Raw genomic sequence first — 25,127 nt, 5'->3', positions numbered from 1 at the left:
TTGCGACGCGGCTCTCCACAGGAGGTCATGGACCAGGCCGCTCCTGTTGGCGTTTATATAGAGCAGCTTCATTTTGCAGCTGTTGCTCCACTACAAAGTTGGCTGCCGAAGCGGTGGCCAACCTGGCCGCACTTGCCGCAATTCGGCTGCTCTCTACAGTCCCTCCGAAGGTGGCCCGCTCCTCCACAGTTAAAGCAGGACTTGGACCTATCCGGCCCCTTGCATGTAGCCGCCCTGTGCCCATGTTCCCCACATCGGTAGCACCGTGGCTCTGCCTCCCACAGGAACACGCGGCACGACTGCCACCCGATCCGCAACCTGTCCTTGGCGACCAACGCCTCAGCTGCTCTTCTAGCAAGGACCACCGTAGCATTCTGCGCCTGCCCATACGCCGGCCGCAGTGAGGTCACACGAGTTGCCCAGTGATCTTCTGCAGGCAGCGCTTCTTTCACTGCCTGAAGCAACTCCTCCTTCGTCACCTCGCAGTCTAAACCTTTTACATTCACCTGCATGGGCCGGTCTCCGCGTCCTCCCGGGGAAATCCTTACCCCCTGGAGACGCCCCTGGATGCGCTCGGAGAGGGCCTTCGCCTCACCCGCCGTATCGATGATCTTGATCTCAAGACCATCTCCTCTGCCTTTCTTTGCGGAGACAACCGCCCCCGCAAGCTCCTCGCCGGTCCCCGCCTTGACCTCTCTGAGCAGCTGCGCGTATGACAGCCCCTCCTTCTGAACGACCACTGTCCTGGTCGGCGTCACTGGCTTCGCCATCCTCTTTTTTCCAGGCTCCTCCCTGGTCACATATGTGGACCGTTTGGCCCCATCTCTTCTCGCCAGATATTCCTGGAGCCTCCGCACGCTACTGACACTTTCCCTGCCACCGTAGCCACCGGGATCGCTGCTCCTGCAACGCTCTCGATTCGGCTCAGGCCGTCCACTACATGGCGAGCCGTCTCCTTTTCCGGGGCCCCAGAATCCACCGCCAAGACAAACGTCTCACCCGGAGTCTCAGTTGCTCCCCCGAGCAAGAAATCCGCCCCAACGGAGTCCCGCAGCACACTCCCTGCTACGACCTTCCCGTCGTTCAGCATCTTGCAGATCCTGGGGGCCCTGTCGCAAACTTTGCGCGCGAAGACTCCTTTCTTATCTCCGCGAAGGTCCAGGATCATGGCCACCGTCTTGCCATCCTCTTCTTCCGGCAGTCCCTCCGTCATCTAGGTGAACCTGAAGCAGTCCCCGGGCCATTTCTGGGAGATCAGGTCCGGGAGCGACTCTGTATCCACCCCCGATTCCAGCTGTCCTCTGATCAGCTCCCCTACAGACTCCGAAACCTCCATGGTGTTGGTGTTGTTATCGGTGATTGGCTCCGGCTCCGTCTGGACTCCGAAGTCCCTGGTGACCGGGATCTGCAGGCCATCCACTCTGTCCATCACCGAATCGACCTGCTTGTCCAGGATCCAGATAGCCTCCTTTATCTCTCTTTTGGTGTTGGTGTTGTCCCTGACCAACGCCAACAACCTGTTGACCTCATTCCTGAGGTCAAGCAAGTCTGGGTGTGACGCCCGCGCTCCTTCCTCCGCAGAGTCGTCACTACCCGCACTGCTGACACGTTTTCTTGGCATAGTGCCTTCAAAAACAGGAAATAACGTTAAACAATAGGAAGAATGTGTAAGGTAAGGGAAGAAATGCCTCTAGCGGGCGAACCGAAGGAGGGAGAAAAAAAGTGTGGGGAAGTAAAATGTTCTGTATGAGAAGGGAAAACTTTTTGGGGGAGAGGGGCAGAAAAAAATTTTTTGGTCCGGGGGGTGACAAAAATGCTCCCCGCGAAACTTGGTAGGGGGGTCGGGGCGGGGGGGGGATCCGGATAGATCCGAAAGGGTTTGGGGCTAGATGGCCCCTAGCCGAAGATATAAGGAAACCTTTGTTTCCCTATATACACTTTGTTTCCCTATAACACTTAGAGAAATTTTCAAGTTTTTTTCCGAAATTTTTTCTATCACAATGATAGGCAGTTCCTTAGAACGACTCACTCACACACACTTAAAATATAAAAAATCAAAAAATAATCGAAGTCTTAATTCACTATTCAAAAATTGCCCGACGAGCAACGATACGTAAAACTATAGACTACGATGATAGAAAAGTTTTTTTAAAAAATTAACCTAAGAACTGTCTTTCTTTGCCACCAGAGAGCAGCAGCCACTTGTCCGCTAGCAAGAGTTCGCTAACCAATAAAAATCACGTTGGCAGCCCTGCTACCACCGCTTCCTTTTTATCGCCACGTGCTAAAATAGGTTAGAAAACTATACTAAAAATGCTTATAACTAATTTTATACACAAAAAATCACTGTTCTACCTCCTGAAACTAATTACTATATATAGTACAAATAAATATATATAGTTTTTAATCACCTAACCCTAATTTTAAATAAAATACAGCGTACCACAGTTTTGCCGCCACGTGGTCGACCACCAAAACACAAAACAATTAATAGCTCGGCAACTAACGGTCCGATTTTCACAATTTATACATTAAATTAAACATAAACATAACAGCTATACGATGCACACATATTTAAAACAATACACCAAGAAAAAACCACTGAAAACAAACACCTTAGCATATATCGCTCACTCCTTTCAATAACGTCATATCTCAAAATTTGTCATTTTTCAGAAGAGCGATTTTAAAGTTTCAAAATAGAATAAAACTTATTAAAAATAAATTTTGAGCAAACAATTGACCATTTTCATATGCAGCAAAACAGTGTAGTTATGCCCTGATTTTTTCCCCTTTTTGAAGAAGATGTTAAAAAAATTTAAATTTTAAAAAACACCTTTTGATTTATGACGTTCTTCATCTAAATTAAATGAATGGTGCTTGGAGTAAGTCAAAATATGTCGTTATTGTCACTTAAAAAGAACAATTTCGAAGTCTGGCATTGAAGTAACTTGAACGACGTCGTTGTTGCAAGGATAATTATATTTCAGAGAGGCAGTTGGAAATTACTAAGCAAAGAATAGATTATAACTTTGTTGATTATGCTGCTAACGGAGTTCGACATGCAGGATGGGAAAGGATGACCAGATTCTCCGTACAAGTGTTTATTTAACATAAAGCACTTTCAAGGCACTAAGGCCTCATCTTCAGGGCTCAGGGATGAGTGACAGCGGAGTACAGGCCGAGAAGTGAAGGTAAAGGTGACCTCGCTTAGCATTAAATAAACACTTGTACGGAGAATCTGGTCATCTTTTCACATCCTGCGTAGATTATAACTTTTATTATATCTACCTCATGGGATGAAATAGAAAGGATGTGGGAAAGGCACAGGTTTCTATTTATTCTGATAAAACTTTGGTAGAGATAAATCTTTTATTTTCTTAGAACAATACCAGATGCACTCGGGAAAAAATTACAAATCTAGTACATGGACAATACAACAAAGTACAAAAGTATAAACTACATTGTTATAGAAATATAAAACTTATAATATTGAATAATACTGAAATAAACAGGTGTAGGTTCAAGTTCAAAGATTTTCATAGAACCTTTTGTAAACTTTTGGAATTAAATTCTTTTCAATGAGTGCTATTAGGTCTGTTTTTTTGGCATCAGAAATCTTAACTCTTTCAGTGAAGGCAGGTTGTAACGTGACATTGAAAGGCTTATTTTTCCTGATAATAACAGCCTCCATAAAGTCTGACTCCTCAAACGAAATCTTATAAAAAAGTGAATTCGGATAATTGTATTGAACTCGCATAACTTTTATTTCTGTAAATTTAACAGGCTCATTTTTTGTATTTTTGATGATACGCACAGGTCCAATATCAGACGCTAAACGTTTCAAATCAAAAAAGTCTTCATAGGATAGTTCATTAACATAAAATGGTTCCCCAGTTCTTCTTGCTGTTCTGATCAAAGAAATGATACCTTCGGGGGTATAAATTGGGCCACTTTTAAGGGCTTGCTTAATTTTCCTCTCAATCAAAGAGTGGACAGAATCACCTTCATTTTGTGTATGCCCTTTGATAAGAAATTTGTGAGTGATTGAGTTAAGGCCGTATTTATGGAGAGCATAAATATAGGCGGCTAACATGAACTGATTCTTTTGCTGACCGCTACAATTATCCGAATAAAAAATTGCATCCTTATATATTCCAATATTCTTCTCTATATATTTTAGAACACACGAACCTAGTTCATTTGCTCCACGGTGCCCGTTTGATTCATCCCAAACATAACATTCGGTTGTTTTTTTATGAAGATCGCAAATTGTGAAGTTTAGGACATTCAATTTGGAAAAATAATAAAAGGCAGAACAATCGCCTTTTGGCAATGGCATGACAGCTTGTAAATCGTAAACTGATAATAAGGCTTTACCCATTAGTGTCTGCTTGTCATTTTCCTTCTCTTTCCTTGATAGCTCTTTTTCTACCAAGTGCTGATCGTACTTTGCCTTCAAATTAGCTTTCTCGGCCTCTGGCGCATTCTCATAAGCAACACATGTTTCGCATTGATCTTTTTTGGGCTGGAAAAAACTTAAATTGAAGTCGTTAGTGAAAACATGATAGAAGTAATTGAAATTACAGGACACAACGTTATCTTTTTTGCAATCGTTCAGGTAGTCCGAGTAAATGCCAGTTATGGTTCTGCCCCCTTCAATGTAGTGCTTCGTAGTATTTCTGCGTGTGTAGTGACTCTCGATTTTAGGAATTCTGTTTATATGTTCTATGATTCTTGTTCTGATTGCTTCGTCCATCTTGGGCTGATTGCCATGCTTTCCTCGTCTATCGTCAGCCATCACGGCACCGGCCACTTTATTTTTCTTCTCAAATACAGTGCGAATAGGACGGTCATTGATATCTAATGTATTTCTAAAAAACATCTTACAAACGCGAATGCGCCTGTCACCAATATTAAAATAGAACGCTGAATTATTATTCCTTCTGGGCCTTGTGCCCCCTTCACGTACATAACGATATTTAGGTTTAATTTCAGCAGTGCAGCTATTGATGAATTCCCTTTGTTTGGCAATATCCCCTAGGTTCCAATAAGAATCATAGACCGAAGAAAAGCCTTTTTTTTACCTCTACTGGCTTATTTATTCATAATTACAATGACTAGCAGGGTGACCCGTCTTAAGTTACTGTATGAAACGTGGTTGCAAGCGCTCCTATCATGATAGGATCTGCAGATGAAGGAAGTTAAGAGAAACCATAATGCAGTCCACGCAAACCACGTCCGAAGGGACAGACAGAAGGATGATGCAACCTGTCGTAACTTGTAAACATTGGATAGCTTCATTGACAATAATGACATAATCCGAAATGAAACTACACATTTTATTATGTAGGAGTCAAATTTTTGGTACAATAGTGTCATAGAACCAAATAATCCAAACGCCATGTGGTCTAAGGAAAAAATTTTCATCGTCAAAACGTCAAAAGTTGAAATAGTACAATCGACGTATCTCATTTACCATGCAAGAACGTCATAAATAAAAATAAAACATGGTAGGACGCCATTCGTTTTTCTTGCTATACTGACATAAAACAGAATAATATGTTCTTGCTTAAAAACTGAGGATACAAAATGCACTTACCTTGTGTACAATAATGTCGTATCACCAAATAATTCACTCTTGCACTAAATCTCACAGGTGAATACTGGCCAATGGTTCAACAGCAACTGAATTGTGACGGTCTTGAAAAGAACACATGTGAAGACAAATGAAAAGCAAAAACGACACTTTCGCTCTCTAGAGGCTGCATATTGAGTTACACCTATGACGATCTTACAAGAAAATACTTCTCCTTCCAGGCATTCTAGAAACAGTCATAACTAAAAATCGCTCATTTTTGAGATATGACGTTGTTGAAAGGAGTTAGCGATATACCAGCTGCTTCAGCGACACGAGTTCAACTCCAACTTATTCTTTAAGACTGGGTGTTGGCGTCCCCACGGGTCTAGTCTGCATTTTTTTCTCATTACACACTGAGCTGCACAACACTTTACACTATACGCATATACTACATCAAGAACACTTACACAAATTACAATATATACCCTTGCACAACATCCTACACTGATATTTCTTAATTTACAATCGGTGGTGTTGCGACATGTTAACGAAAAACAACTGCAACACAAGGTGGGAACTATTGTGCCGATGGGTGAATGGCTCTACGTAGGGAGTCGAACGATGTCCTCTGGGCACCAGGGAAAATCCAGTTGTATTTTGCTCTATCTCAGTACGCGTGCGCTCTGCTGGAATGGTAGTTTTTTTGCCGGTTCTCGTGGGAACAAAATTTCAGTTCCAATTATACATATTATGATGGTCCATCTGAAAACACCAAACATGGTTATGTGAAGAGGCATCGGTCAGTCTTCTCTGACGAGGGTGAAAGTCCAACTGAAGAAAACTGCGAATCATTAGACTTGAATTCTAAAATTATTACATTCGATGTTCTCCAAAATAGTCAAAAAGGTGGCTCCCTCCAACAGGTTTCACCTTTCTTAATAAACAAAACTACAACAGGTGCAAGTGGTTCCCCGAAGAACATCAGAAAATTACGTGATGGATCGATTCTGATTGAAACATTCAATGATGAGCAGAGTCGATCGTATAAAAATAAGTGCCACAAAACCCTAAATACGAGTCTCAGAGTAATTTTTTGTCGAGATCTTATGGCTGTAGATGTCACTGAAATAACTGATGAGCTGTGTGCTCAAGGTGTTGTAGAAGTGAAGCGTGTAGTGAAAAGGCAGAACGGAATAGAAGAACCAGCACCATCTCTTATACTGACGTTCAACCTTCTAGTCCCACCGGAAAAAAAAATAAAAATTGGTGGTTATCTTTTAGTTCGAGTACGACCATTCATACCCAACCCATAGCGATTTTTCGGATGCCAAGAATATGTTCAAACTACAACATCTTACTCGAAAACGGATCTGTGCTCGATGTACTCAGGAAGGCCACAGATACAAACTGCCATGGTGTAAGATGTGCGAATTGCAATTGTTCACATACAGTCCGTTTCCGAGATTGCCCAACTTAAAGAAGAAAGAGCAATTCTCAGAATCTCTGCAGAGCAGAAGCTATCTTTCCGAGATTCAGAAGATGAATCTTTTGCTGCTCCTACAAATGTAGGTAATCAGCACCTAAAAGATTTGTTCAGATGTTATCTGACTCAAGTTGCTTCACTTACAGCCACTATTTTTGAGCTGACTAAAACAAACAGAAAGTCGGTAGCTGCAATAAGCGGAACCAACAGTGGGGCCCCCTTTAAAAGTTTCAGTTCCTAAAGCTTTACTTATACGGGTAGAAGTAAATACAGTTGGCGGTAAGCCATTTAATAAGCTCCCTGTTAAGGGAGCCCTCACATTCACCTCTTCTGGGATGTCATCTACGACATCCCAAACTTCAATCTCCTCCATCACTTCATTTAATGGAGAATATGAATGAGGAACCGCCCGACGCGAGGTCATCGGAATTCTTTAAAATGTACCATAATGCCGAGTGTTTCAAAACAGATACCGGTGTTTTATAGTTATGTAATATTTATTAAGTTTTACTTACATTGATAACTTATACATGAAAGAGCTACTAAAACGGTTTTTCCTTTGTGTTCAATCTGAGCACCACCATTCTTCACACGGAACACATGCAGCCGATAAGGGAGATTATCCCATTCATTATAGGTAATCAACACTTTTGTTGCTTTAATCGGTTGCCTTAAGTTGGGTAGTTCAGCTGGTAATGGTATCACATGCGCTTAATCCTTTATAAACCACCAAAGAAAATCGCACGGGGTCACATTGTACGAACATGGAGGAGAAGCAAACAAGCCCTATCATCTGGTCCTCTGCGACCAATGCAGCGGTCCGAGAGAATGTCATTCAACCACTCACGTACAGTGAGGAGGCGCACTATCTTGTTCCCAAATAAAGTTCTGTGTTCGTATTGCAGTTGAGGAAAGCCATAGTTGTAGCATATCAATATAGTTCATTCCAGACAGTCGCCGTTGGGACACGGCACAGAAAACATTCAGTTTTGGGGAGTGTGGTTCACTGCAATATTTCACGAGAATTGTTTTATCCCCAGGTACTTACATTATCAGTGTTTACTTTTCCATAGTGATGGACATTAAAAAAAAACATCGATGTTTTTTCGATTGAATGCATCGGATTGTTGCATCGATATATCAAAAAATACATCGATTGTTTTTCTATAAGTTAAATATGTATGTGGTTTAGAAATAAAAAGCAAGCATCTATTAAAATAACTTTATTACCTTTACATTTATTTTTAATATATATCCCAATAATTTTTATCTATACTTTGTAAAAACAAAATTTTACCCTTTAATCTATTCCTTTGTTGAGTCATTACCTGCGCCGCTTGCGAAAACAGTCTCTCTAATGGCACTGATGTGCCCATCATTGTTAGATATTTAAAGGCAATTTTATGCAATATTGGAAACTATTTTGTAGTCTTTCCAAATTTTTAGAGGATTGTCGTTAAGTCTTCCAACAGGACTTGTCAGATAAACTGAAAGTTCATCCGACAAGCTATCTTCAGATTTATTCTTCCAATTGCGATGTACCAGTTTGTTAGGATCACTCCATAATGAAAATGTCTCTTCACTTTTATCAGACTTATCCGAGTCTGACTCGATTTCTTCAATTTGACGCAAATGAATCTTCATTAAATCTTTGATTTTCGATACAGCATTGCTTCAAGCTATTGCGTCGTTAAAGTGAATTTTTTTAAAACGTGGGTCTAAAATGTTTGCTATAGCAAGAGGAGTTACATGTTCAATGGAACCCATTCTTTTCGTAATTTCTTGCAGAACCAGTTTTTGCACTTCTCGTGCCACAGGTTCTCCTGCGACACCTGCTGAAGTAATTTTGGAAAATATGCAGCGGACTAAAGGTATAATTTTGCTGGTTGTGCAATATTTATCTGCAGAAATTTCTTTTGTGGCTACCTCCAAAGGCCGCAATATCAGGAGGACGGATGAGGCAATGGATATTTCTGAACTGCTGAGCATTGGGGGTGCGGTGACGTGTCGAAAAAGAATATCATTTATGACACTCCGCAGTTCTAAAAATCTTTGTACCATGTAGTAAGTACTATTCCAGCGCGTCTGTACGCTTTGTATAAGTTTAGTCTCAGTAGAAGTAGCTTTGCGCAATTCGTCACTAGCAACGCAACTTTGTTTGAACCAGGTCACAATTGCTTTAATTTTAGTAACAATTTTTTGCCACTCAGTATATGCCATTGTGCCCTCAGCCACCAAATTTAACGTATGAGCCAAACATGGAATGTGTTTCTTCTTACCAAACGTCAATTCTACAGCTTTCACCATATTGGCAGCATTATCGGTTACAACAGCCGTCACATTATCTTTTTTAATACCCCATTCTGCACAAGTTTTTAAAAGCATTTCAGAAATAAATTGTGACGTATGTCTTTCATCGAGTTCGTACACGCCAAGAGTAACTGAAATGAGTTCAATTTCTATTCCAAAATGAACAGTTACGCCTATTAAACTTTTCATATTTAATGTATCAGACCAAATATCTGTCGTCAAGGTTAAGTCTTCCATCGAAGACAATTTCTTTTTAAAAGTTTCTGAAACAACCTCATATTTATTATCCAACTATCGTCTTAGACTTGTTCTACTTGGTATTTTATATTGAGGAGCAACTGCTTTCATAAGATTTTTGAAACCTTCATTCTCGACTATTGAGAAAGGCTGGTGATCTTTACAAATCATATATAACAAACAATTGTTAAGTTTTCTTGTTTTCATGCTGGATTCTGAATAAGAGGAGATTTCTTGAAAACTGGTCTTGATAGATTTTTGATGTTTTTTAGGGATTACTTCCGAGTCAGAATCTAAAGCTTTATCCAACGGTTTTGACGTGCTTTGAGAACTACTCATCGAAGGAATAACGGTTTCGGAATCAGATTGAACTGATTTAAGTTCATCAACAATACCAATGCAAGGTCTCTCATTGGAACTTGAAGCAGCTGGTTCTAGAACTGATTGCGTGATACTTTCTTTCTCCGATGTAGTCCTTTGAAACGGAACAATTTCAATGTAAGCAGCTTTGTGGACATTACGAATATGCCCAAATAAGTTTGTTGTATTTCCAGTACACTTGATAACTTTTTGACAACTTACATTTAGATTTATTGTCATCAATTCTGTCGTAAAACTTCCAGACTAAACTTTTCTTTTTAGGCGCCATTATATTCTGAAATAGATAAAAAAGGAATGTATTTTCAATTAAAAAAAAATCGATAACATGGAATCACTAGTGATATGATTCGTTATTAACTTTGGTTTATCTAATAAAAATGTATCGATTACGGTAAGTATCATTTGTTATGATAAATAATTACTCCCTTTAAAGTAAATAATTGGGCATTTACATGATTACTTAGATTAGACAGATTAATATGAAAAATATTTTTATATTTCTAACCTGGAAGACTAAAACGCGATGTAATGTTTTACTTAAATAGGTACGGTATAACTTATTAGCTACGGAATTTTTGTTTAATTTACAATCATGCTTTTACGGAAATCTCGAAAATTGTTACTTATATATTATTTAGATGCACGCACTTCATATAACTACATATAACGTGTTGTTCAGTTTAACACTTCGATTTATAAATATTATTGCTAACACGACACAGCAAATTTTAAAATGAATTCTGAATCAAGCTGAGTAGGTAATTAATTAATATAAAAATTAAAATAATACGATTTTTGAAGTCAGAGACTGCAACTAACTTTAAGTAAGAGAGACGGCGGGTCAATTCAGTCGGCCATTTGCATTTATATTTTTTATGGGTTGGTTGCACTCACCTCTCTATAATATTGGCTGCCTTTTCAACCAGTGATACCACTTTTTGACGAAACACCTTACGAGTGCTAAATAATGTAATTGAAAAAGACAAAAAAATAGTTATTAACCGTAAAGAGAGAGAGATGGGTAGGTTTGATTGTTTGCCTTTTCGATGCATCGAAAAAAAAACATCGATGTATACTCTATGTTTAAAACTAAACAATACATCGGTTTGATTCGATGCATCGTTACTATACATCGAGTATTTTTAAAACATCGATGTATATCGTCCATTCCTACTTTTCCATTAACGTAAAATGTTCATTCGTCACTAAATTCGACGATACAGAAAGTCTTCATCATTTCATTTTCGCGGTGCATCGTTTCATTTACGAAACTAGCACGCAAACCATAATGTGAAAGCTTTAGAACTTGTAACAGCTATAAACGATATGGACGCTAGTGTAAGCGTTTCCTTGCAACCCTCCACATAGACGTCACTGGAATTCCTAATTCGCGGTTAGCCTTTCTCACGGATTTCCTAGAATTGCGCTCAAAAGACTTACAGGTTCAACATTGTGTTCGGACTGTCTCGGTCGTCCTCTACTCTTCCCTTTACAAAGAAAGCTAGTGCTTTCAAATGTATATACATCTACGAATGTTATTGTCACTTGGAGGATCACAACGGAACGTACGGTGATCGGTAATAACAAATTCATACTTTACGCACTGCACACAGAACGCTTTCTGTTGAGGGGGTCGCCATTTTTCCTTCTAGCACTTTCAAGCCGAAGATACAGGAAACAGTTTATGAGCTTGCATACAGCTAAAACTGGGAAATTCTAAAATTATTTCATATCATGTATAACTAACCAATGTCTGTGAAACTAGAGAAATATTACATAGCTAAAAAAAACCCGTATTCATTTAAAACATGTTATTTATTTGAATAACATGTTTTATTAAATGAATAACATTTTCTCGATGAAAATAAGTTCATCGAGAAAATCGTTAAATGTAAACTATCATACGATTCTCGTACTATCTACAATATCGTACATTCGAGGACATTGCTAGTCGTGGAGAGTTTCTCGTATTCAGCCTTCGAGAAAATCGAAATATTCCGACGTCAGTAGTGCCAGAATGAACTTCGTGCGGGAAGGTATACTTGTTGCTGATATTTTGCGGAAAGAGTTATTGAGAAAACGAAGAAAGCGAAGGAGAGTTTGGATGAAAGAATGGGTACAAAGGCGCAACCAGCTTGGTGCTTCAGAAACTTTATGTATTGAACTAAAAACTGAGGATGAAAACATTATAAAAAAATGTTTCGTGTCACGAAGTAACAATTTCAATATTTGTTAGACAGAATCGGGTCAAGAATACAATTATGCGACAGCCAATTCCAGCTCGTACAAAACTAGAAATGACATAAAAATATTTAGCTTCAGGAGATAGTTTTCAAACGTTGTCAGAACTTGTTCTCACTTGTGAGTTCCGACTTGCACTATAAGTACTTTTGTAGTTGATGTTCTTCAAGCTATATACTTCGCTTTAGAAGAATATATTAAGGTAAATATTTATATATGAAATAATTTTTAAACTTTAATATTAAAATAAAAAAAAAAAATTTTTGGGCTGGCAAAATAGCTTCAGTTTTCAATATTAATACTTAAAAATTATGTTATGCTTTAATAACAGGGTGATTCAAAGAAACGGGAAATTTTAAAAATTAAATAACAATGAAAAATTTTTTTTTAGAAAATGAATTTTATTTCATGTAATTGTACAAATGTATCCATTTTAGGATACGTACATTTTAGTTTATTTTTTAAAGATGACATCTTGCAGGTGACCTCCTCTTCTACGTAAACACTCACGAAGTCTCTTCGTTAAATTGTTCATGGTTTGACGTAACATCTCAACTGGAATTTCCGCAATTGCTTCTTGGATCTTTGCTTTCAGTTCTTCCGTTGTAGCAGGTCTACGGTGGAACACTTTGCATTTAAGGTGACCCCACAAAAAGTAATCGCAAGCTGAGAGATCAGGCGATCTGGGAGGCCATATAATGTCACCATTCGTGAAATGACCAGTTGTCCAAACAATCGGCGTACAGCTGCCATCGATATTCGTGCAGTATTTGACGTTGCTCCGTCTTGTTGAAACCATGCGGTGTTAAGAACTGGTGGAAATCTCTTTTGTTGTTCCACAACAAAGGTTTCAAGCACTGCTACGTAACGAGCCGACGTCACTGTAATCGCAAGACCGTTGTCATCCTAAAAAAAAAAATAAGGGCCTATAACACCGTAAGATGACATAGCACACCACACGGTCACTTTCTGGCTGTGCAACGGACGCTGGTGTAGCTGCGTAGGATTTTCTTGTGCCCAGTATCTGAAATTTTGCTTGTTAACAAATCCACTAAGGCGGAAATGCGCTTCGTCTGACATCCTCCACAGTTCGTCAACAATCCCCGACGGGGAGTCTTATTCTTTAAGACTTTGGGGGTTGGCGTCCCCACGGGCCTAGCGTCTGCAGTTATTCTTCCCACTATACAGTGAGCCGCAGAACACTTTACATTATACACATATACTACACCAAGAACACTACATAAATTACAACATACACACTTACACAATTCCACAACAACATCCTACACTGATATTTCTTACATTAACACTCGGTGGTGTTGCGACATCTTACGAAACGCAACCGTAACCCAAGGTGGGAACAAGTCGTGCCGATGGGTGAATGGCTCTACGTAGTGAGTCTTGAACGATGTCCTCTGGGCACCAGGGCGAACCCAGTTGTACTTAGCTCTAGCTCCAGTACGCGTGCGCTCTGCTGGAGTGGTCCATTTTTCGCCGGTACTCGTGGGACCAAAATTTCAGTTCCAACAATAAACACAATGATGGTTGGTGGTCCATCTGAAAAAAAAACACCAAATTAAGTCTTGCGAAGAGACCTCGATCAGCTTTGTCTGACGAGGATAAAAGTCCTATGGAAGAGAACTACAAATCTTTAGACTTGAACACTAAAAATATTCGATTCATTGTTCTCCGAAATAGTCAGGAAGGTGGCTCCCTCCAAAAGGTTTCACCTTTCCTTATAAATAAAACTCTAACAGGTGCAAGTGGCTCCCCGAAGAACATCAGGAAATTACGCGACGGATCGATTCTGGTTGAAACATTCAACGATGAACAGAGTCGATCAATCTTACGTCTCCGTAATATGGGTGGTATAAATATAAGTGCTGAAAGCCACAAAACTTTAAATACGAGCAGGGGTGTAATTTTTTGTCGAGACCTCTTAGATATACATATCAATGAAATAGTTGACGAGCTTTGCCACCAAGATGTTGTTGAAGTGAAACGTATAATGAAACGGCAGAACGGAACAGAAGAACCGACACCGTCTCTTATATTAACATTCACTTTCCCTGTTCCACCAGAAAAGATTAAAGTGGGTTACCTCTCGGTTCGGGTACGACCATTCATACCCAACCCACGGTGATGTTTCAGATGCCAAGGTTTTGGTCACACTACAACATCTTGTACAAAAACTGAGATCTGTGCTCGATGTTCTAAAGAAGGTCACAATGACACTAACTGCGAAGAAAGTGAAAAATGCGCAAACTGCAGTGGTCCACATACAGCCCGCTCCCGAGATTGCCCAACTTTTAAAGAAGAAAAGGCAATTCTCAAAATCTGTACGGAGCAAAAACTATCTTTTCCGGCTGCACGTAGAGAATATAAAAAGATAAACAACTCACGGAACCTGGTTAAACCAGACGTATCTTTTGCCACCGCTACAACTAAACAAATTCCTACAAATGCTAATAATCAGCAGTGCGGATCCTGCAATGAGCTTAAAAAACTTGTTCAGATGCTATCTGATCAAGTAGCTTCACTTACAGCCACTATCTCAGAGCTGACAAAAATGAATAAAAAGTCCTCCGTCGCTGTTTACGACCTTGATACATACGAAAGTGATACATACGAAAGTTCCTGTTCCCAAAGTCGTACCGGCACGAATAGCGACTATCACAGCTGGCAGTAAGCCACCTAATAAGGTTCCCCATAAAGGGAACCCACATAACTATCTCCTCTGGGATGTCAACTACAGCATCCCATTCAAATAAATCTCTCCCACCATCACCTCATATACTGGAGGATATGGTTGAAGAACCACCCGACCCTAGGGCATCGGAGTTCTAGTGGAGTTCACCGGGTTGGTCTAGTGGTGAACGCGTCTTCCCAAATCAGCTGATTTGGAAGTCAAGAGTTCCAGCGTTCAAGTCCTAGTAAAGCCAGTTATTTTTACACGGATTTGAATACTAGATCGTGGATACCGGTGTTCTTTGGTGGTTGGGTTTCATTCAATTAACCATACATCTCAGGAATGGTCGAACTGAGAATGTACAAGACCAGGGCTTCTTAAACTTTTTTATATAGCGACCCCCTTCAAGCTTAGAAAATGTTAAACGACCCCCTCCTCCATATAATGAAATATATATTAACCGTAGATGTAGATGTAATATCGCACTATTTTACAATGTAAATAAAATAAGGATTAAAGAATACGTACCCATTCATTTCACATATATATAATTGGAAACGTTGACGGGATATCGGTCGTAATAAAATACAATAAATAGAATGACATAAAACTATATATATATTTATTCAATAGAAAAAAAATAAACTTTTGTAACAATTTTTTTATAAGAAAACATAAAACTATATCTATATATTCAATAGAAAAAATAAACTTTTGTAACAATTTTTTTAATAAAAACATATTATTAACATCAAACAATATTAATGTGACGGATGTGATTGTTTATTTTTACACAAATAATTAAATCTAGGCTCAATTTGAGTTAGTGCAGATCGTAATAAATTTTCAACGTTTATTAAAGTTGAACGGTATTTTGATTTTATGTAAGTTAATGTGGAAAAGGCTGATTCACATAAATATGTTGTACAAAATGGCAGTAATTTGTTCATTGCCATTTCCGATAGTAGGGGATATTCTGATTTGATTTCTATCCAAAATTCATGCACAGGCACTTGAGAAAATCTAAGTCGCAAGGTAGTATCACTTGTTAATTCGGCAAATTCTTCTTGTGCTTTTAAGTTTAAAAAATTAATTTCTTCCATTTCAATTGAAAATGGATTGCAAATCCATTGTTGTGTATCGATATCATTGGGAAAATACCTATGCATGTAAACTTCCATATCCTTCAAATGATTAACTATAATTTTTGTTATAGGAGTATCTTTTTTTGAAATATTGTTACTAATTATATACTCGTCAGTAAATGGAAACATTTCGAGCGATCCACTTTCCACTCTGTTCTTCCATATAAGAATTTTTTTAACAAAGGCCTCAAGTTTATTTTTTAACATAAACATATTAACGCAGACTCCCTGCATTGATAAATTCATATCATTGATTTTATCAAAAATATCTGCCAAATAGCATAGCTTGAGAAGCCATAAATTATCTTGAAAATAATCGGCCAAATTAGAATTTTGCTCTGTTAGAAATATAAGAACTTCATCTTTTAAAGTTAATAATCGTTTCAAACTTCGACCTTTTGATAGCCACCTAACTTCAGCATGTAACAATAAACTTGTATAATCCGAATCCATATCAATGCACAAATTTTTAAACAATCGACTATTAAGTGCTCGACTTTTAATAAAGTTAATGATTTTGACTGCATCAAAAAACACAGTGTTTAATTCTGGTGCAATTTTTTTAACAACAAGTGCCTCTCGGTGAATCATACAATGTGTAAATGTAATATGATCATTTCCAGCTTTAACAAATGCTGTAAAACCAAGATCTTGTCCGGTCATTGCTGCAGCACCGTCCGTGCACACACCAACACAATTTTTCCAATTTAATCCTTCTTTTTCAAAAAACTCATTTACTTTTTTATATATATCTTTTCCACGAGTATGACCTTCCAGAGGACGACAAAACAGTATATCTTCATGAATGCTTCCCTCATAAATATATCTTACAAAAAGTAACAACTGTGCCATTTTTGAAATGTCTGTCGACTCGTCCAGTTGTATTGCAAACTTTGAGCTGTCTTTAAGCCTCATAAGAAGCTGTTGAAATTGATCACTGCTAATGTCTGAAATTCTTTTGGACACAGTGTCATTTGATAATGGAATTTTACTAATTTCAGCAGCATACTGTTTTCCATGAACAATTTCAGACATTCTTATAGCTGCAGGTAGTAAAAGTTGCTCTCCAATAGTAAAAGGCTTTTTCGTTTTTGCTATCAAATACGAAACTTCATACGATGCCAATAGATATTTATCATTCAAAGTAACATACTTCTCCAAAGTGTTCTTTACTTTATTTGATGTTTGCAAAAGACGCTCAAAATATTCTATTGGCTTTTTTGATAACGTTGCATGTTTAGTATTCAAATGTCGTTGCAGTTTTGACGGTTTCATGCTTTCTGCAGCCAAAACTTCTTTGCAAATTAAGCACACTGGTTGTTCTTCATTGTTGTGAGAAGAGCATGTGAAGCCATACTGCAAATATGATTCGTCATATTTTCTTTTTTTTGTTTTGCTAGAAGTCGGATTTGAAGCACTGCAACTTGGTTGTGACGGCGTGGCAGACTTATTAGTTGGAATTTTAATTAGCCATTTATCCATGATGGTTAAATAATAATAAATAATTAAACAAAATGTAGTTGAACTTTAACGTAATAATTAAAAACACCAACTGAAAATTACACAGTAAATACACACATGTCACTACGAAGACAAAGCTGAGTCCAAACTGAAGTACAAACAGAAAAATAAGTACACTCGAATCTTTACCAGTGCAATGACAACAAATTACGATCAGATCAACCCCGACGCATGGCGTGTTCAAAGTGTGCAGCGCACAAAGGCACCGTATCACAAAGACGCCGAAAAAGAAGCTTTCATTTAATTTTTTTTATTCTTTTATAAAAATAATATGCCGATTCGTCTAGCCTAGCTTGATTATGCTTCCGTATTGTATGTGTAAGCTGTAAGGCGACGCGGCGTCTGGGTACTTATAATCACTAAGTTATCTTGCAAACACTGACGCCGGCGGCCAGACATCAATGTCGAATGTTCAGTTGAAAATCGAGGAGCGCGTTGTATTTATTATTTTAAATGCTACATCCATATTTTCATTTATAGGCCCTACATAACAGTTTTGCATTGCCACTTTTTTCAAAAAATAGTTATAATAAAACTACAATAGTATTTTGTATGATTTTTATTTGTATTTATATTTGTACGTAGTGTGTATACTAATTTTAAAATTTTATTTATAATGATTGAAAAGTATCAGATCTTTGCGACCCCCTTTCAGTAGTCTCGCGACCCCCCTGGGGGTCGCGACCCACAGTTTAAGAAGCCCTGTACAAGACTACACTTCATTTATACTCATACATATCATCCTCTGAAGAATCATCTAAACGGTAGTTACCGGATGCTAAACAGGAAAAAGAAAGAAAAATTATTTACAGACAGCAATTATTATAACGATTACGCAACACATATTAACAGTACATGACTCACCAGTCTGTCTCCGTTATTTATATACATTGTGGCAATATTTTACGTTCGTGTTTCAACACGTCTGAATATTCAATCTATCTTACTTTTACTAGTACAACATAAGATTAATTATTCTATACAATATATTTTAAAATCTCTTGAATCTTAATATTATTTCATTTAATTTACAGTGGTACAAATTGCAAAAATAAAAATTTACATAAAAAGGCGAAATACTTCCGTTAATCGAATTATTATTATTATTATCAATAGTGGTATCTAAAACTTTACAAAATTACAAACTCAGCTTGATAAACAGTTATCTTCTAGCTGGTAATCAACCAAACTGTGGTACATAAAAAAAATGTTTCTACAAAAAACTCGGTCAAAACAAACATAGCTCATCAAATTCGGAAAATACACATTTTTATGGGGTGGGTGCGCTCTCATCAGCCCATCTCAAAACGTGGGCACATAAACACTGCCCCCAAGGATCGTCTTGCAACTGGTCGAGGAGTCTCTTCCAAGCCTCGCTCTTCTCCTTCCGGATCTCCCGTTTCAGCCGGTTCCTCTCGAGTTCCAGGTCGCGCGCTAGTTCCGCGACGTCGTCTCTGTCCCTCGCCGTGCTCCTGTTGAGGCGACGCCTCAGACGCTGAACTCCCGCTCTCATCTCACCAATCGCCGTGGTCCACCAGTACACTCTCCTCCTAGGGCTCCTTCCTGTAGCTAGTTCTTCGGCACAGGCTTGCTGAACCGCTTCCATCAACTCTTCAGGCTCTTGCGGATATGCCTCCGCGAAGCGGTCAGCAAGCCGCTGTCGGAGCCCCGGTAATCGCCCCTCGTCGACACGCCACGCCTCCTGTCTCGCTACTGGTTGCGGGCCGCCTATCTCGATCCATATGCCCCTGTGGTCACTGCCTAACTCTGACGACAGCACCTCACAGACCTCCACTCGTCGAGCCACCGTATCTGACGCGTAGACATGGTCAAGGACTGACCCTCTGATACCCCTCCAAAAGGTGGGGGTATCGTCGTTTAGGCTGATCAACCCGAGCGAGGCGGTTAGCTCTGCCAACTCCTCTCCCCGCTCGTCCGTCACACCTCCTCCGACTTCGGCGTTTTTTGCGTTAAAGTCCCCCACGATAAGGGCGGGACCCCCAGCCCCTCGAATGTCGTCCCCGAGTTCGTTAAGGAACTCCACGTAGGTCCCCCACGTGGAGTTGGGGGAGATGTAGCAACAGTACACATTAATCTCCCCCACCCTTGCCCTAACGAACCCGTCTCCCCGGTGTTTTCGGGAGACTGCAAATCGTCCCGTGAGGTCCTTTAACGCGGCGTCTTCTCGCCGGTCGATCAGCCATCCTCTGTCCCTGACCACCCTCTCGTTCGGCTCCGCCACTAGGGCGAAGTCCGCTCCCTTCTGCGAGGCAGCTTCCCACAGGAGGTCATGGACCAGACCGCTCCTGTTGGCATTTATGTAGAGGAGCTTCATTTCCGTTCAGTCGCTCCCCTACACCGCCGGTCTCCGAAACTATGGCCGAACTGCCCACATTTGCTCCAATTTGACCTCTCCTTACAATCCCGTCTAAAGTGGCCCGCTCCTCCACAGTTGTAGCAGGACTTGGACCTGTCCGGCCCTCTGCAGTCCGCCGCTCTGTGCCCCTGCTCCCAGCAGCGGTAGCACCTAGGATCAACCTCCCATCGGAGCACTCGGCACGACTGCCACCCGACGCGCAGTCTTCCGGCGGCGACCAAAGCTTCAGCTGCCCGCCTAGCGAGGACCACCGTGGCGTTCTGCGATTGCCCGTAAGCCGGCCGCAAAGATGACACCTTCGTTGCCCAGTGATCTTCACCGGGCAACGCAACCTTGACTGCCTGTAGCAGCTCCTCGGATGTCACCTCACAGTCAAGGTCCTTTATCGCGACCGACACGGGCCGCTCTCCTCTGCCTCCCGGGGTAATCTTTACCCCCTGAAGGCACCCTTGGATCCTCTCAGAGAGGGCACTGGCTTCACCTGCGGTGTTAGAAATCCTGATTTCCAAGCCCTCTCCGCGTCCTCTCTTTGCGGAGACCACCGTCCCCGCAAGCTCCTCACCGGTCCCCGCTTTTACCTCACGGAGCAGCTGAGCAAAGGTCAGCCCCCTCCTTCTGTATCACCACCGTTTTTGTCGGTATCGCCGGTTTCTCACTTCTTCTTCTCTTGCCAGGTTCCTCCCTGGTCACATGGATGACCGTTCTGGCTCCATCCCTCCTGGCCAGGTATTCCTGCAGGCGCCGCACGGTGTTTGCTGTGTTCCCTGCAACCACAGCCACAGGGAGCGCTGTCCCCGCGACGCCTTCAATCTTTCTAAGGCCCTCTACAATGTGTCGGGCCGTCTCTTCCTTTGGTGACTCCGTGTCCACCGCGAGGACGAAGGTCTCGTTCAGGGTGTGAGACGATTCTCCAATCAGCACATCCGCTCCCACGGAGTCCCGGAGCACACTGCCTGGCACCACCTGGTTCCCGTTCAGTATGCAGCAAATTCGGGTCGCTCTATCGCAAACTCCTCGCGCGAATTCACCCCTTTTGTCGCCCTTGAGATCCAGCACGTAAGCCATCCTGCGACCAGTCTCGTCGTCCGGCATCCCTTCCTTGATTTCAGTGAGCCTGAAACAGTCTCCAGGCCACTTCTGCAATATAAGGTCCGGCAACTCTTCCGGAGCCACTCCTTCGGTGATCTGGGTTCTTATCTTGCCGCTGGAGCCCTCCAAGACCTCCATTTCTACGGCCACCGGGTCCGTTTGGACCGCGATTTCGCAGGTTGCCGGGACAAGCAGACCGTCCACCCTCTCCATAACAGCATCAAGTTGCTTGTCCAGGATCCACGCTACTTCTTTTATTTCCCTCTTGGTGTTTACGTTGTCTTTTATCAAGGCCAGCAGCTTGTTCACTTGGTTCCTTAAGTCTATTAAGTCCGGGTGTGACGACCGCCCAGTCTCCTCCGTGGAATCGTCACTCCCCGCACTTCTGACCCTTCTCCTTGGCATGGTGTCACCAGGGAAGAGAAGAAACGGATGAAGAAATAAAACGAAAAAAAAGGAAAGAAATGCCTCTAGCGGGCGAACGGAGAGGAGTAGAAAAAAAATAAAAAGTTGAAAACACTAAGGGAGTGAAGCGGAAACTTTTTGGGGGAGAGGGGTCAAAAAAAAAATTTTTGGCCCAGGGGGGTGAGAAAAATGCTCCCCACGAAAGTTGAGGGGGGGTGGGGGGTCGGATAAGGGTCCAACCGGTTTGGGGCTAGGGTGCCCCTAGCCGGAGATATAGGGTTCCGAAGATTTCCCTATATACTACTCGAAAAAACTTAGAAAATGTTTTAAACTTAGAAAAGTTTTTGATAGTATGCTCCTAGTGAACGAGTCACCAATACATATATCATAAAAAATATTCTAAGTCCTAATATTAAAATTTAAAATCGCCCGCTGCTCCACAGAGAATAGAATAATTAATTAAAAATATAAATATTAGTTCTACAATAAACTCACTAGAGCGCTCCGGTGAAACTACGATAATTTGTCTCTCCGCGAAGAAGTGGGTTGGCAAACCTGCTTACCAGCACTTCCCTTCCACGGCCACGTGTTTTCTTAAAACCTAAAAAACCTTATAACTAGCTGTAAAATGGTCCTATCGCCATGAAATTTAAAACAAACACTTATCTTACACTATACTAGAAGATCACAGTATCAGTTATCCTATAAACTACGCCAAATACTTTATAAAAGTATCGCAAGTTACCACGTTCTAGGTTAGCCTAACACAAAAACACAAATAATTTAAAAACTGACGGGCCAATTCGTCCCAAAATTAGTTTTTTATACTCCTTATAACTAATCCTATGAGGTAAAAACACTCCAATACCACTAAACACTGTTTGAAAACACTCCACTGTTTGCCGCCACGCGGCCACCGTATTTAATACTAAAATGCTTATATCTCGGCTATTTATAGACAGATTTTTAAGATTTTTTCACTCACACACTCAGTTTACTCTAAATTTAACTATAACACATACTAAAAAACACAACCATGACAATAACTCGCACTATTAAATAACAACACAGGAGCACACTAATGGCGACCATTCAGCTTCGAGTTCCGTACTCGACTTCTCTTAAAGACTTTGGGGGTTGGTATCCCCACGGGCCTAGCCTCTGCAGCTTTTCTTCCAACTATACAGTGAGCTGTAGAACACTTTACATCATACACATATGCTACACCAAGAACACTACATAAATTATAACATACACATTTACACAACATTCTTTAAGACTTTGGGGGTTGGCATCCCCACGGGCCTAGCCTCCGCAGCTTTTCTTCCCACTATACAATGAGCTGCGGACACTTTACATTTTACACATATACTACACCAAGAACACTACATAAATTACAACATACACACATACACAATTACACAACAACAACCTACACTGATATTTCTTACATTTACACTCGGTGGTGTTGCGACATCTTACGAAACGCAACCGTAACCCAAGGTGGGAACAAATCGTGCCGATGGGTGAATGGCTCTACGTAGTGAGTCCCGAACGATGTCCTCTGGGCACCAGGGCGAACCCAGTTGTATTTAGCTCTAACTCCAGTACGCGTGCGCTCTGCTGGAGTGGTCCATTTTTCGCCGGTACTCGTGGGACCAAAATTTCAGTTCCAACAATTAACACAATGATGGTTGGTGGTCCATCTGAAAAAACCACCAATTCAAGTCTTGCGAAGAGACCTCGATCAGCTTCGTCTGACGAGGATAAAAGTCCTACAAAAGAGAAAGAATCAAAATATAAAAATATTAGATTCGTTGTTCTCAGAAATAGTCAGGAAGGTGGCTCCCTTCAAAAGGTCTCACCGTTTTTAATAAACAAAACCATAACAGGTGCAAGTGGCTCCCCGAAGAATATCAGGAAATTACGCGACGGATCGATTCTGGTTGAAACATTCAACGATGAACAGAGTCGATCTATCTTACGTCTCCGTAATATGGGTGGTATAAATATAAGTGCAGAATGCCACAAAACGTTAAATACGAGCCGGGGTGTAATTTTTCGTAGAGACCTTCTAGATATAGATATCTCGGAAATAGTTGATGAGCTTTGCCACCAAGATGTTGTTGAGGTGAAGCGTATAATGAGACGGCAGAACGGAACAGAAGAACCGACACCGTCTCTTATATTAACATTCAATCTCCCTGTTCCACCAGAGAAGATTAAAGTGGGTTACCTCTCGGTTCGGGTACGACCATTCATACCCAACCCACGGCGATGTTTCAGATGCCAAGGTTTTGGTCATACTACAACATCTTGCACGAAAACTGAGATCTGTGCTCGATGTGGTAAAGAAGGTCACAATGACACTAACTGCAAAGAAAGTGAAAAATGTGCAAACTGCAGTGGTCCACATACAGCCCGCTCCCGAGATTGCCCAACTTTTAAAGAAGAAAAGGCAATTCTCAAAATCTGTACGGAGCAAAAAATATCTTTTCCGGCTGCACGTAGAGAATATAAAAAGATAAACAACTCACGGAACCTGGTTAAACCAGACGTATCTTTTGCCACCGCTACAACTAAAAAAATTCCTACAAATGCTAATAATCAGCAGTGCGGATCCTGCAATGAGCTTAAAAAACTTGTACAGATGCTATCTGATCAAGTAGCTTCACTTACAGCCACTATCTCAGAGCTGACAAAAATGAATAAAAAGTCCTCCGTCGCAGCTAGTGAATCAAACAGTATGATACATACGAAAGTTCCTATGCCCAAAATCGTACCGCCACGAATAGCGACTATCACAGCTGGCAGTAAGCCACCTAATAAGCTCCCCATAAAGGGAACCCACATAACTATCTCTTCTGGGATGTCAACTACAGCATCCCATTCAAATAAATCTCCTCCACCATCACCTCATATACTGGAGGATATGGTTGAAGAACCACCCGACCCTAGGGCATCGGAGTTCTTTAAAATAAAAAATACAAAAAAGAAAAACCGAATCACGTACAACTAATTTTTATATAGTTTCCGAAATTTATTTTTTTATTTGTTTTTTACACTTATGAACATTATTCAGTGGAATGTTAGAGGTATTCGGTCCCGCATTGAAGATATTAGAGTACTGGCGCACACACATGATCCACTAATCATGTGTTTCCAGGAAACTCACCTTCTACAACATGACCGAATTAGTCTTAGAGGATACTTCTGCGAGAGATACGACTGCCTAGTAGACAGTAGGGAGAGTGGTGGAGTAGCGATTTTCATGAAGAATGGGGTGTCAGCTACAAGAATTCAACTAACCACTGTCATTCCTGCTATTGCAGTAATGGTCACTATTCCCTTCAAATTGCATATCTGCAATCTGTATCTCTCACCGAACACTGTGTTCAGTGCTTTAGATGTCTCAAATCTCCTTACACAAATACCATCTCCATCGTTAATGGTAGGAGACTTCAATGCCCATCATATTTCCTGGGGCTCAACCTTCTGCTCTACTCGAGGAAATATGATAAACAGATTGAGACAAAATTTTGACCTTTGCCTACTGAATAATGGATCACACACATTTATGTCCTTATCAACTGGTGCTGCATCTAACCTTGATCTTTCCATATGCTCACCGAATGTACTCCCTCATTTTAATTGGTCGATTTGTGATG

The 25,127-nt window shown here is 40.7% G+C and overlaps 1 protein-coding gene across 1 annotated transcript; it reads right to left on the bottom strand.

Moving 5' to 3' along the window:
* Positions 1-8,738: 8,738 nt before the first annotated feature.
* Positions 8,739-9,611, bottom strand: LOC142317543 (E3 SUMO-protein ligase ZBED1-like). The gene has a single exon (XM_075354102.1). It carries the CDS (start codon positions 9,609-9,611, stop codon positions 8,739-8,741), a length of 873 nt encoding a protein of 290 aa, XP_075210217.1.
* Positions 9,612-25,127: the final 15,516 nt, after the last annotated feature.

This window comes from Lycorma delicatula, chromosome 1 (genome assembly GCF_047948215.1).
Source record: "Lycorma delicatula isolate Av1 chromosome 1, ASM4794821v1, whole genome shotgun sequence".
Classification (NCBI taxonomy): domain Eukaryota; kingdom Metazoa; phylum Arthropoda; class Insecta; order Hemiptera; family Fulgoridae; genus Lycorma; species Lycorma delicatula.
This window is presented reverse-complemented; position numbering and strand designations above follow the sequence as displayed.